Source organism: Styela clava, chromosome 11 (assembly GCF_964204865.1).
Source record: "Styela clava chromosome 11, kaStyClav1.hap1.2, whole genome shotgun sequence".
Lineage (NCBI taxonomy): Eukaryota > Metazoa > Chordata > Ascidiacea > Stolidobranchia > Styelidae > Styela > Styela clava.
This window is the reverse complement of record NC_135260.1, coordinates 7,116,410-7,130,270: the sequence shown is the minus strand read 5'-3', so window position 1 is coordinate 7,130,270 and position 13,861 is coordinate 7,116,410. Positions and strand designations below refer to the sequence as shown.

The 13,861-nt window shown below is 33.6% G+C and overlaps 2 protein-coding genes across 2 annotated transcripts; one reads left to right on the top strand and one right to left on the bottom strand.

Moving 5' to 3' along the window:
• Positions 1-217: 217 nt before the first annotated feature.
• On the bottom strand, positions 218-3,693 carry LOC120347361 (N(G),N(G)-dimethylarginine dimethylaminohydrolase 1-like). Its single transcript, XM_039417294.2, has 6 exons — positions 3,466-3,693; positions 2,566-2,704; positions 2,174-2,279; positions 1,367-1,563; positions 1,062-1,208; positions 218-662 (listed from the first exon to the last, which is right to left on the bottom strand). The coding sequence occupies exons 1-6, from the start codon at positions 3,612-3,614 to the stop codon at positions 558-560; spliced, it is 843 nt and encodes a 280-aa protein (XP_039273228.2). The 5' UTR covers positions 3,615-3,693; the 3' UTR covers positions 218-557.
• A 5,882-nt stretch (positions 3,694-9,575) lies between these two features.
• Positions 9,576-13,252, top strand: LOC120347359 (uncharacterized). The gene is made up of 4 exons (XM_039417292.2): positions 9,576-9,856; positions 10,183-10,317; positions 11,360-11,500; positions 12,041-13,252. The coding sequence occupies exons 1-4, from the start codon at positions 9,700-9,702 to the stop codon at positions 12,139-12,141; spliced, it is 534 nt and encodes a 177-aa protein (XP_039273226.2). The 5' UTR covers positions 9,576-9,699; the 3' UTR covers positions 12,142-13,252.
• The last annotated feature ends 609 nt before the right edge of the window (positions 13,253-13,861 follow it).

The following is a 13,861-nucleotide window of genomic DNA, read 5'->3' as shown; positions in this document are numbered from 1 at the left end:
CTATGGATAGGACGTGTATTCACTCACCTAACACAGACAGTTCCCGAACTCGTAATAGAACTAAAATAAGTAAAATCAAAATAAAATTATGGCCTAACCCTAACCTGGTATACACACACTACGGGAGTACCCTCTGAAATTTTAAAGTACCGAAATTTCTAACACAAAATGACATTTGTTATAATATATATATAAACTGACATCTGATTCTAGCATATTCCAACTTGACCTCTGCTTTTTCGAAAATATTATTCGTTTATAACAGAAAATCTGGCAGTTAGTGACATACAAACGGACAGTTATTTTATGAGGAAAACAACTAAAAAATCACGAATGAAACTATCAACTATAACATGGCAATATTTACTAACCGGCTGAAAATATGTAAGTTATGGAAAAAAAAGATATTTTCCCAGTAGTAACTATCAATTGCAAATAACAATCAAAAAGACAATATATTTCTCATTCCAACGTTGAATTGAATGTCACGTAAACCACATTAGTTTTACGAATGCCATTGTACCATTGCCCTTATAATACACTTCTTGATCATGATTTCATATTGTCAATAGAATTGAACAGCACGTGAGAGCACCGTCTACTTTCGCCAGCTCACTGCAATCGCAAGAAAAAAGGCGAACTCCAGACAAACTTTTGTACGCCTGAAAAAATATTTGGATAATTACTAAAAATGGGAAACTAGTAACAATACTTTTAATATAGAATAAAATCTCTTAATAACGTCTCATCCCTATACTGACCTGTGATAGTTGCGATTTGAATTCAACCGTGAGTGCTTAGTAATGGAAGTTCAATAATTTCAAAAAGATTGCAATATGAGCAGGACATGCATAATAACAGGTTAGTTTTATGTTCAGGGAATATCTATATTTCCGTCAATGATAACTACCCGTCTGTCTGGCCCTACATTTTCATTTGGTACGATTTGAATAGTTTACGGTGTTATGAAATAATTCGTATATTGAATAAGTTGATGTTTTAGTTACTTCAACCGTTTGGTCAATTGGAAACAACCAATAATCTAATATTTTTGTTCTCACCTTTTTTGAATCAGGATATTTCTCCAATGGCGGATGCACAATAGATGGTCCAAGTTTTTCAGATATAATATACAAGCAATTGGCACTAACACCCTCATCGTCAACTTCCAAAAATTGATATTTCTTTTTAGCCAATAACTTTATATTCTGTGATACAAAAATATGAAATCCAGTTGGATGCAATAGTTAAATGTTCATTATCCATAATCTTTAGATCGGGATCTGTCAACTAAATGTTAAATTTAAAGGCAGTTGTAGTATATTTGGTGTTGTAAATATTCTTTCTTATAGTTATAATAATTTACCTCGCCCATTTTTTGAATTTCGGCAGTCTTTTTTGATAGTAGAATGACTCCCGGACTGACAAGTGAGCAAAAACTTTTCAAATGCAAGCCACTCTTTATCTCAATCGGTGTTACTGGGAATTCTGGAAAGGTTTGCGCAAGGACCGCGCAAGCAGACCTGTTTGTCCGGCTGCTAACTCCAACCATTATTTCTTGACCTGTGAAATTTGGTATACGTTGAAACTTCTTTATTCCACATTAAATTAAGATTATAATACTAATATCCTTTATTTGAAACTAAACTAGGTTATTCTAAAAGTCGTCACAACTTCATTTCGATTAAGGCATAATGTTCATTTTCTTTCTATAAGCTTTGACACTGAATGCATTATGATGATCATCATTTCGATTTAATATTAGAAGTTTGAGTCATCATATTTATATTTCAATTTTGAACAATATACTTCATTTACATTTTTGATCAATAAATATCATAAATCCACTTGCAACCCAATCAATCTATCCAAATTTGATATTGACTAAGAATTTGAACTTGCTTCAAGCAATTTTACGGAAGCCTCCAATTATGGTAAGTTATAGGTAAATATACTGTTTTGGATAAAAATGTCCTTTAATATGCTTGCAAACAAAATAATTATTTTTACTAGAACCTCGCGTATTTTTAATGTGAAAGAGTGTCTATATGTCTTATTGACTGGTCGCGATATGCATTTTCCCTGATTTGGTGCACAATATTCCAGGCAATCCGGTGCATTTCTTCTATATCCAAAATACGCGAACAGCTGAAGAAAAAAATATAAACAAAACCTGTAAACAGTACGTCGCCACCATCCAATAAAGCTTCAGAATCCATGTCTTTCATTATTGTCAAATTTAATCCAAGATCATGAAGACATTTTCGCATTGCATCGGTCTGAGAAAAAATATTTGTTGTATTAATAGTTTTGTGAATTGGTTTACTTATTTATCTTCTGATACCATATCTGTACAAAATAACTCGTCCGGTTTGCCAACTCCAGAGCGTTGAAAAATAGAATTCTAATAGGATAAGTTGTGATACCAGCCACTGTCTCTCAGCTTTAAAATAGCAAAGCCTTTTTCTGGTTTTAAAGTGTGCTATATCAATTTGTTTAATTCGATTTAGTAGAAGCTTTAACCTTCTTATTTTATATCGCTACGATTTGCATACTTAATATTACCTCTCCTTGTCTGGATTTGTGACCAGGAGTAGTTACCAGCGCTTTGTTTCCAATCACAACTGCAACGTCTTCAACGAATACACAGTCTGGAAGTTCTTCATCTGCTGGAAGTTCAACAACTTTTAAACCGATTTCGTTTCTGTTTTGTTATAAGATAATATATTGGTAAATGTGTAATAGGCAATCCTGATATATGGATTTAAAGCTCACAAGGATAAAAAGAAATATACGATTTTATCCATATTTGAAAATTCATTGTATATATGAACTTAAGAAAAATATATCAAGAAATATTTTCGGGCAAACGTTCTCGCTTTGCATATTTTACTGCAATTTGCGTTCCTGCGATTCTAAATTAGAAGTTTCAACCAGCATGAGCTGTTGTAAATAAGCCCAATTGGAAGTAGAATAATTCAATGCAACAAATGAGTCAATCGGACGACGTAGAAGTAAACTTAGAGTTACTCATTGGACACGGAGTGGCACTAGTACTTTTCGAGTACCGGTATCCTGGTAACGGTACTGGTAAGTTACGGAACCGGTTCCACAGTTTCAGCTTCGTTCAGAATATAATTTTGGGGGAAATTGTGGGTAAAAAAGATTTGTTTTGGCTTTCGTGTCCATTTTTTAGCATTTGCTATCTAGTGTTAAAAGTTATATAACCTCTTTTTACGACCTTTACTTCCTAAAGTATGCTATTCAGATAGGTCATGTGTTAAATAGGTCAAATGTCTTGTTATTTATACTTAACATATGACCATACAAAATTGATAAATTTATGTATTCTTATTTGTATTAGCAGTTGAATTGTAGAATGTTGTGCAATGTAGTGCCACATTGTTTGTAACCATAAATAGTAAATTATTTAGTATGTCTTAGCAAAATAAACGGATCACATACCTTAGAATATTCACGTAATTGTCATGCTGCTTGATTGTATTTTCCCAGTCAACTGGACTTGATTCAGGACTTTGTCTTTGAGCTTCCTCAGGAAGAGATTTGGCTACCTTCCTGACGATGGCTGTGTTGTACTTGAAATACTCATCCATATTAAATATTCAAAACTACGAAAGTTTGTCAAAAAAGGTTTCCAGTGTTTTTAATTACTGAACAAAATATTCATGTATTTAGTAAAAACGTAGTTTACAAATGCGTAAAGAATGGTTATAGATTAGTTCAAGTTAATATAATTATAGAAAAGTCTGGTTTTCGAAGAAGCAGGCAAACAACACTTCACAAATCTGCAGTTATTATAATCAATATTTACCAGAGAACATACGAGTGACGAGATTCTTTTGAAATGTGTGAATTAATTAAAACAGTGTAATGTTCAAATATACGGACACGAAAGTCAGATTATTAGTATGGCCAACGATATGTCAGCAAAATTACAGCTCAACGCTTACACGGGGCACGAACAAGCGGTAGCTGAAAATAAATAGCTGGGCTAGCCTACAGTAGCGAGCAGTTAAGTGCCGGTAGGTGAAACGTGATTTTCCACATATAGTTGATGGTAATAAGGTGTGTTTATGTCGTAATAATCTAAATCGGCATATTCATTCACACCAAAGCGACTACCGTATGACTCAACGACTAACATACCGTATGACTCGACTATATTATATTCATTTTGCACTTAGATTACAAAAACGTCTTCAAATCAACAGTCATTCAGGATTATGTAATTTTATTAAAATTTGTTTGATGTGCGTTTTACGGGAGTTCGTTTACAATACCAATGATTGTGCGTGGCATGCGACAAGATTATTTTAAAAAATATGGCACATTTCCTCATTTGAGTTGTGCACCCCTGGCTTAATGTCAAAGGAATTGTGCCGAATATCATATGAAGATATGTTAGTTATGAAATCAAGGAAAATTTAAGGTACTCCTGAAGTATGCGCACCAAGATGTCGCACAACCTGAACCCTGACTTTGTACACAACCTGAGTTCAGATTGTGCGCCATCTTGGTGCGCATACTTCAGAAGGTCCAAATTTAAAATATCAGCTCCAGCAGGAATTAGAATTTGAAATTCAATTGACCCACTAAATGCAGATAAAAATCGATTTTTTTCACAACAGCAATAATCATTTAGCATGGTTTAGGCGTTTTATCCACATCCAGAATGGGAGGGCAATCCGTCAGATTTGTGAACAGTTCAGATCATTTTAGAAAGAGCAGGGATAGAAGTTTAAATGTGAAACATAAATCATTTATGATTTATCTGCTTGAAACCTTCAAAATCGACAAACGTTCTTATGCAGGTTTAATTCGATGCATAATTTTTAAATACTGTATGTGGTGTAGGTAATTGTGTAACATTAGCGCAGAAATTACACCAAATCTGGAGAATTACAAATTTGACTTAATTGATATCCGTTGATAACTTAGAAACTCATATTCAAAGCTCAAGCTTTATTCAAAAAACGCCTCGTCGGTCGATAGTGATATGAAACAACATAAATGAATTCGCCGCTTGCTGATGTGACGTATACATTTGCTCATTTCATCTACAATAATTGTAGCGAGTAGTATTACGTATTTCTCAAAACTTATCTTATCAATATTCTTGAAAAAAAGGCTCAAATACATGTACACATAAATCGCTTGTCGGTCGGTATCTTTACGCAAAACAATCCATTGATCCCTGTGTCCAATGATTGTAAATGGCATTGCTAAAAGTCTGGCTTTATGATACTTGAAACTGTCACTAAAACTTATTACACTATATACATGAGAATTCATCATTCAGAAACTTCAACTATCCGTTAATCCAAGTTAATTAACTAGAACTGCGTGCAATAACAGCTATCACAATTCAAACATTTGCTTGTATTGGATCATAACTTCCGTATTTTGAACGACTTCGAACGCCGTGAATTACTCTACCGTATATAGCCGTAGAGTTTACTTTATCACGTCACAATTTAAGGTACGTGACTGGGTGGTTAGACTCGTCTAGCCACCAGAGCTTTCTGAAAAACAAGCGATCATTGAATGTTATTTTGCTTCAATGTTCGATGTATGGAAAGGACAAAATTGAAAATAACAAATCTTTTAAAAGAGGTTCATAACTGTGATTTAGGAAATAAATTTTTTAACATTTCGTGAGATGTGGTGACAACAAAGTTTCATATCAACTGCCAGAATCAAAAATATTACAAATTGCCAGCTATCATACCTCATTCCGACAACTCCTAAATACCATGCAAACGGACTCATTATTACTTACACAGCGACATTGGTGTTCCAAAAAACAAAATAAGTTCTTTTTATCACCAGAACGCAATTCAAATTCATTGCAGTTGACATTTTTGATCTACCGGTAGTAAGCGCCGAAACAAAATTGATTTGGTGACTGTTGTGCTATGTTAGAAACACTATTTCCGGTCTGCTATTTAAAAAACGCAATGCTTTTGTTCAATTAATCAGAGCCTTTTCATTGCTTTGGTGTCAGTTTTATTTTATTTTACGACATAAATGAATTTTGACTCTACTGACTCATTCGCAATCGCGTTGTCTGAGCTCTTTTTAAAATTACGCTGTAGAAATAATTTTGCTAGAGAGAATTATAATATTTATGCATATTTACTCACATACCTGTCTAACTCCTTTTAATATTTCATATTTTATTATTCCTAATTACAGCCTAGAACTATATTTGCAGCAGACAAATCTTATCTATCAACGCAGCTGATTGCACTCTTCTGGACTAGGATATGGAATATAAGCCTAGCTCTCGTGCAGTAAAGCGCATCGTTTTCAGGTTCCCTCATTAGTTCATGACATGTATAGACCTATATTAATACGTATTAATATAAATCATGTCACGAAAACACAATTGCACATACATATCCTGAATTATGTTGCCGCCGAACGTGATTCAAAACGTTTAAACGCCTTCTAGCAAAAATACAATCTTCAACCACTGAAAATTTCAAGAATTTGATCCAGTAGTTAATGAAGTAGCGATTTTTTTCATACGGTGACAACAAGAAAAAAATTACCAACAGGAAAAAAATTATCAACAAGAACAAAAAAATAATAATAAAATAGGTCCATTTCGTGTCCAATAAGGGAAATAGACTACCGATAATGAAACACACCCGCACAATATCATTGACTTTTTATCACAAGCGCTCTCATGTTATTACTATCTTAATTGAGCATTGGAACGTGGGAGTCAACGATACACAATTTTCGAAATATTGAAGTAATCTGATATTATAATATACTAATTTTCACACGATTTCAGTTATTGCTTTAATTCCGTAATGATAAGATGCTTCAAAAAATCATTGTGATCTAACTCTTCGGAAGAATGTTACATGACTAACATAATGTCAATTTAAAACATCATTATTGGACACGAAATGAACCTATCGTTATTGTTCCAGGTCTTGTTGTTGTTGAGAAACAAATCTCTTTTCTCTACAACTAATAGACCAGTCTAGATCATTTTAGAGTTTTCTGTACTTATATACTTATATATTAATGGCTGAAGCCAATAGACGGATTTCACTCATATTTTTTCCCAAATACCTTGAGACCCGGTCTTTTACCAACAACATTTTTTTTTTTTTTTTTCAATAAGAAAAGCATTTTTCATACCACCGTTCACACTTATTTATTTGATCGTGCTTAACCGCATCCGGTACGCCTGTCCGCCAATATTTTCAGCAAAGCAAATTCGGTGCTCTCGGGCCAAACGCAGCACTCAGCACTTCGTTCCGAAAACCCATTCGTAAGTAGAAAATTCCGTAAGTACGGACGTATTTTGAGGTAAATGCCCTAATCCGTTCTGAGTCCCAACAAAACTAGGACATAATATTTGTATAAATTATTATAAATAAGAATATTAGGTAAAACCCGTAACAAATACATGTTAGAATTAGATTACTGTATAATATATAGAAAACGTACACATGGAAAGAAGATAGAACAGAGAAATACCGAATAAAAACTACGATTTTTTCGTACCCAGAGAAGTTTCTAAGTGCGGCCTGCGGCTTCATCTAGTTACTTGTATCTGGCCTTCTCCTGTAACAAGAGTTGCACATCCCTGCTCTAGGGCCTTGCCGCACCTGTATCAATGTGCGACATGTACCATATCATTTTAAACATATTCCGCCCTTATAGACAGATGTATACCACTTGTCCACAGATCAAGACAAACTACTTGTGACATTTGTTTTAATACATTCATATTGTCTGTAACTTTTATATCAAAAGTGTTCATGCTTGTTATTTGAAACAGCCAACGATGATGTAACAGATGATGCAATAAAACGTTTAGTTTGTCAGCCTTGCCATTGGACGACTGCCAACAAGGTAAATAGATACACTGATACTGACTTCAAATTAGAAAATTTGCTCTTAGACCTTAACTATACATTGCATACTATGTTTGAATGGACTATGTGTATTATTTAGATTCCATGGCCCAATATAGCTGATATGATAGTTTATAACGTAACAAAACTGCTGCCACACGCCAGTACATTGAACATTCGAAATTCATGAATTTCTAAGCTATTTACTTACCAAAATGATCGATTCAAATGCATGGATTTGCAGGAGAATATATATATATGGATTTGTAGGAACTTTTGTGGAAGGATATCGTCACGCAAATAACCGAATTGCGTGGCATTTTTGGCGATTTTTAGTTTTTTTTTATAAAATAGGTATTTATGTAATGCTGCGCACCTGTCTGTTAACTCAGATTTTATTTTAGGAATTCGGAAACCCATAAAATTGGAGATTTAGTATGACATGCACATTTGTGCAATTGTTTCGTCATAATGATTAATCATTGTTACCGCAAGACTAGGACTATTGTGACCTCACAAGGGCAAAATAACCTCGTCGAAGTATTTTCGAGTTTTTGCATCTCGGATTCTAGCTTAGCGCGTATTAATTTAAATTTATACTACAGTTTAGGAAGGCGTGCACTTGTGATATTCACTGTCCGAGTTCAATTCACCTTGGTTGGCTTTTATATTAGGTGCATTGCTGTTTTATTCTTTATATTTAATCTTAGTTTTATTTCGGTGGGTGTGCAGAACGTGTTATATTGATGAAATATATATATTTTTAAACGTAAAAAATAATGTAATTGAAACTGATTAGCTATTTTGGGGATTAAGCATTGTAGATACTGAGAATAACATTCGTTTTTTGAATGTTTAGTTTTTAGGACTGGTGCATATAGTAAAGTAGCAAAATTGCGTATGTCCCCAAGTCATAGACACATTTCTGCCTAAGTCACAGTGCGCCATTATGACACATAACACATAACTGCGTCATACAAATTAACCTAAATTCGGCTACGATCAAAAAATTGAACCATGGCAAATTATTGACTCGCAATGGCATAACAATAACATTAGGAAGTTTTTCACGTTTTTCTCAAAACTGCTTAAAATGACTTACGCAATTCGGTTATTAGCGTGACGAATTATGTTACTGCACGAAATGAAGGATATAATCAAAACGTGAGAAGGTAATACAGTGTTTATGTACACAAAAAGTGCCATCGAATGAACATTTTCTTCCACTTATAAGCATGTAATAAGACACGTATGCATAACGCACCGCTCAAAGCAGACCTGATGAATTAATGGATAATTTTCATATCGTAATGAATAAGCAATGGAAGTTTTGTTTTCACAGACTGGCATGATGTAACGATTCACAACTTATATCATCGACTACACTCTCGCGTATAACAACAATTTAAAATAGGAATTTTCTCGTGATGAAAAACAAATAAAAACAATGAACATGTGGATTGTTCTCACAATGATATTATTATGTCATAACTGAATGCATATACGCACATTCATCCAACACCAAGAATGAACTATAGATAAGACTATAAATTAGGGAGAGGTTAAGTATGGAACACGCTTTTGTTGCATTAACAGTTGTTGCTTCAAGCGTATGAAGCTGACGTGCAACGATGAGCTGTCTCTGGGAGAATTGTGGCTTCATACAAAAACAACAAGGGCAAAATTGGCACAGGGTCTATATAAGATCGTTCAGAACTTTATGTGGTGTTTCGCATAATTGCAAAGCGAAAGTAAACGAGAGGGTTTCAGATCTAAATCTTCAATCTAAACTGAAGCAATGAAAGACACAAACGAAAGTCTTCGTGACATTTTGCCTATGTCTCAAACTAAAGGCACATATAAGAAAAAAGTTGAAAATAAAAATCATGATTTTAAAGAAGAACAGAAATATCACCATGGAAAAGTTGTGAATGAAGGAGATGATGGTCTGAAAGGTATCTTCATTATTATTTTTTAATCATATAAAACAAGTGTTATCGTTTTAGAGTACCATACACATAGGAAAAGGTTATTCCTATTTTTAGGTTAATTTAATACAACCTTCTTTATCTGAAGATACTACAATACTATTTTCACGAGAAATCAAAATTGTGTGTTTCCATATTTTGTGTAAATAACTTTCGTTAAGATTGGCAAACTCAAATATTTTAAACTAATTTAGTATAACATGAATTATGTATATGAAGAATTTGTGACCACACTATTTTTACGGAAAATCAGAATTGTGCACTTTTGAAATTATTCGGTTTTATGTTGACAGGATGGAAAACAGTTATGCCTCATTCTCATGTCAGAAAGCAGGCGTTGGCAAGAACGGCGTCTGCACCCGTAAAAATGCCAGCTAGAAAAAATGTTCAAAAACCTCTTGCAAGCAGTTTGAGTAATAGTCCATCAGGTAATTATAACCAAAATATTTTTATTATTGAAATATTCTACAAATTTTATCTATCATGTTTGTGCGAGGTTCGCCACAGGTTACAATTGGTCACATAATTGCTGGAGTGCTTTATTAGTAGGTCAAATATTTTCATTAATTTTTTATGATTAATTTCATACTCCCTCTCGAAAAAAAGACAAGCTACTACTAGTGGGTAACGTGCTACTGAATTATAAATTTTATCACACCGAGGGTAAAATGTCGGACATCAATGACCTTGGGGTGTGTTATGAGAAATAAGTTTCTAAATAACAGGAAAAGAAAATATAATTGTTACTACTGCGATGAGGGCACAAATTCACGAATAAACTGGAGTAATTTTGCTATTTTAATGCTAAACACCGATATGAAGAAAATATATAAGATTTATGGACCTCCTGAAGTGTGCGCACCAAGATGGCGCACAACCTGAACTCAGGTTGTGTACCAGGTTGGGATTCAGGTTATGCGACATCTTGGTGCGCATACTTCAGGAGTACCAGGCTCCAGTTCGACTCCAGTTAATTCATTTGCGGATGTTACCAGTCGATTATATTTTATCAACCTTAACATGCTTATTCCTCGTCACAATTTCTCCTATAAATATATCAACCAAATGGGAGGTGTCGAGAACCCTTCAACCCTAGTGTGAAAGCTGATGCAATCCTAAAAGTTTGTTGGTACAAGATAAGAGTGCTTGAACAACAAATGCAACAATGACGTTTTTTAAACGTCATCGTATATGCAGTGTCATGTGATATGCTGTTTTTCTTGCATATTCATATTTTAGGCATGATAACATTTGGTCTGCTCTGCGTAGTCAAACCAACCCATTTCATACAACTTGAGAGGTTGGCATAAGCCTATCAAAACAATAAACCAATATTTTCAGCACAGGAAACCGAAGATGCCGAATATTTGTTTAAATATTTTCAATAAAATCAACTAATCATCTTAGGTTCTTTTTTTATCGTAAAACTTTTGAAATATTCAGTTTGTTACCCATTTCATGTTATTTCAGTGTCAAACAGATTAATATACGACAGAGAAGCTTTGTTGAGTTATAGATTCTCTCCCCACTCCATGACTCCACCAAAGGATCTGCCTGAAATCTTGGAAGCAATTAAACCCGCCAGCAAAAGATCCAGAAGAAAGAAACTAGGTGAGTGTAACTCGCTGTTACTCATACAATGATGGTAAAAATTCTAATAAAAAAAAATAGGAAAACTCACTTATATTTGTACTTCAGGCTAGACGGCTAGTGCACTATGTGTTTATCATCACACCTCTAATTATCTCGAGCGAGTTCCACACGTCTGCGGCATAGTAATGGTGCAAAATGACATATGTACCCCTTACCGGCCCAAGGTGTTTCATATCTGCGCTAATGGGTTACGAGTTTCTCGATATAGAGTTCACGCATCCAATAGAAATAAGTGGTTAACTATTCCAATACGCGGCATATGTAGTTCGCTATATGTTTAAAACGACTTATCTCATTTCCTGATAATTATAAAAATCTTATCACATCCTACATAACAATAAATGATGCGAGATACTACCAGCGATAACTCAGCAGCGTGTGTTTCGCAATAAACATTAGCAAAGAAAAAGTAAATTTTATGGTTTACTTATGCGTGAACATTAAATTTCAAGTGAAGTTGGATTCAATTCGTAAGTCCCATCAATATTACTTTTTCAGGCAAAACTTTATCCGGATTGTCGAATTGCTCTGAAATATCAACATCTTCAGATTCTGAAGTTAAAATACCATCGGATTCGGATGAAAAAAAGATTGATTGAAAGAAATGTTGTATATTTGTTAATATTTGATCTGAGGAGAGGGAATTGTGTTTGTGGTACAATAAAAAACTGATAAAATGGAATTTTGTACTTAATACTGTTCATGTTTATATACCTCTTTCTCTTTCCTAAAAAGCCGTACTATATGAACGAATTTTGTTTGTATTTATGTTTATATTGTATGAAAGACATAAGTCAATCTCGTGGACCATTAGCAAGAAGTCGATGCGGTAGTAAATCTTTCATGAATATTTTGTTTACAATATTTTATATCTTGTATATTCACCATAACACAAAAGAAAAATATTTAAACTAAAATATAATGATTTTGCCCACGCATTCTGCTATATTGCATTCGATAATATTTGATGCAATAAACCTCTGTTCATCCTCTAATCGTAATTTGACGAACTTTATTTCAAACAATATTGTGCGAGTTTTGAATTTGAAGTCAAGTTAAATTTATCTAATTCATTTTCTCTCTTTTCTTTCTGCGAACCATTGAATTGTAATTTAATTAGTGGTAATAATTGTTCTGAATGAAATATGACGAATAATTATTTTATTAATACTTCCTTTCTGGGGATTTAACTTCAAATTTTACTTGAATATTTTCGTGAAAATACAAGTAACCTGATTCACCGTTCTAACGAGAGATAGTTTGTCTCGAATTTTTGCCAAATTTGCGTGTATTGTATTATTTTACGGTACAACACAATCAATGTTTATTACTGTATTTTTTTTTTATACTTTTTCATTATGTATTTATCTTCGTTGGGTGTGTTTAATCATTTGAACTTGAAAAATATTGTAATCTGATATTGTTTTCTATCGACCTGATATTATCCTACCCTACTGGTATACAGTCCCTTATTTTCTTATTTTTATTAGTAAGTGATTTACGTTCTCATGATAGATTTACGAACTGATTACCAAATTTTTTCAAAATCAAATTGGTTTCCAAAAAAGCTGTTTATCATATTTGTAGCGAGAGCAAATCAAAATAATTTATAATAATTAGGACTTTTTTTTATTTATTTCTTATTTATCATCTATCATTTTATTTTTAATCCTATATATATATAAAATACGATTTTAGTGGGAACAAGTTGTTTCAAACATTCTGTGTGATGTTTATTTTATTTGAAATCATACCAGACTGAAAACAGTTGGGTTATTGTAGAATGGCGCATGAAATAGTGCAGGAGTGACATTCCCTGACCGCACGACTAGGATACGGATTTTTAGAGATAGAAAATAGGTCTCGAGACTCTTATTGGCGGTACTGGTTTCCCCTGAACTCGGAGGAAATAATGAATGAATCAACTGAACCATCTTTCACAATTTGACTTGGAACGTTTACATGATTCGTGGATTGAATTACGGTAATGAAAGTTGGATCTTCCACAGTGTTTGGCAATATTTGTCCCGCGAGTGAAGTGCAAATCATTGATGCGTCATTCTATGATTTGTTTCTGTCACAATATTCCCAATGATCCTGTAACACAAACTAGTTTTGATAGGCCTAATCATAGAAGAATATAAAATATTGTTGGGCCACAATTTGTTACCGGAATGCAAACTCTCTTCCATTCACGATTTGTTGCCCCATAGTGTATATTTTACAGATATTATAAATGACTCTGTTTTTCTTAACTTTCTAACCTAATTTCTTGAAAACAAGTTTTGGGCCGTCGCATGTGATTGCTCAATTGACGAG

Excerpts from the sequence above, each read along its gene's own strand:
- LOC120347361 (XM_039417294.2), bottom strand. The coding sequence starts at position 3,614 with ATGGATGAGTATTTCAAGTACAACACAGCCATCGTCAGGAAGGTAGCC. Across the intron at positions 2,705-3,465 it reads AATTACGTGAATATTCTAAG|AAACGAAATCGGTTTAAAAG; the intron begins GTATGTGATCCG and ends ATAACAAAACAG. Across the intron at positions 1,209-1,366 it reads AAATTCAAAAAATGGGCGAG|AATATAAAGTTATTGGCTAA; the intron begins GTAAATTATTAT and ends TTTGTATCACAG.
- LOC120347359 (XM_039417292.2), top strand. The coding sequence starts at position 9,700 with ATGAAAGACACAAACGAAAGTCTTCGTGACATTTTGCCTATGTCTCAA. Across the intron at positions 10,318-11,359 it reads TTTGAGTAATAGTCCATCAG|TGTCAAACAGATTAATATAC; the intron begins GTAATTATAACC and ends ATGTTATTTCAG. Across the intron at positions 11,501-12,040 it reads ATCCAGAAGAAAGAAACTAG|GCAAAACTTTATCCGGATTG; the intron begins GTGAGTGTAACT and ends TTACTTTTTCAG.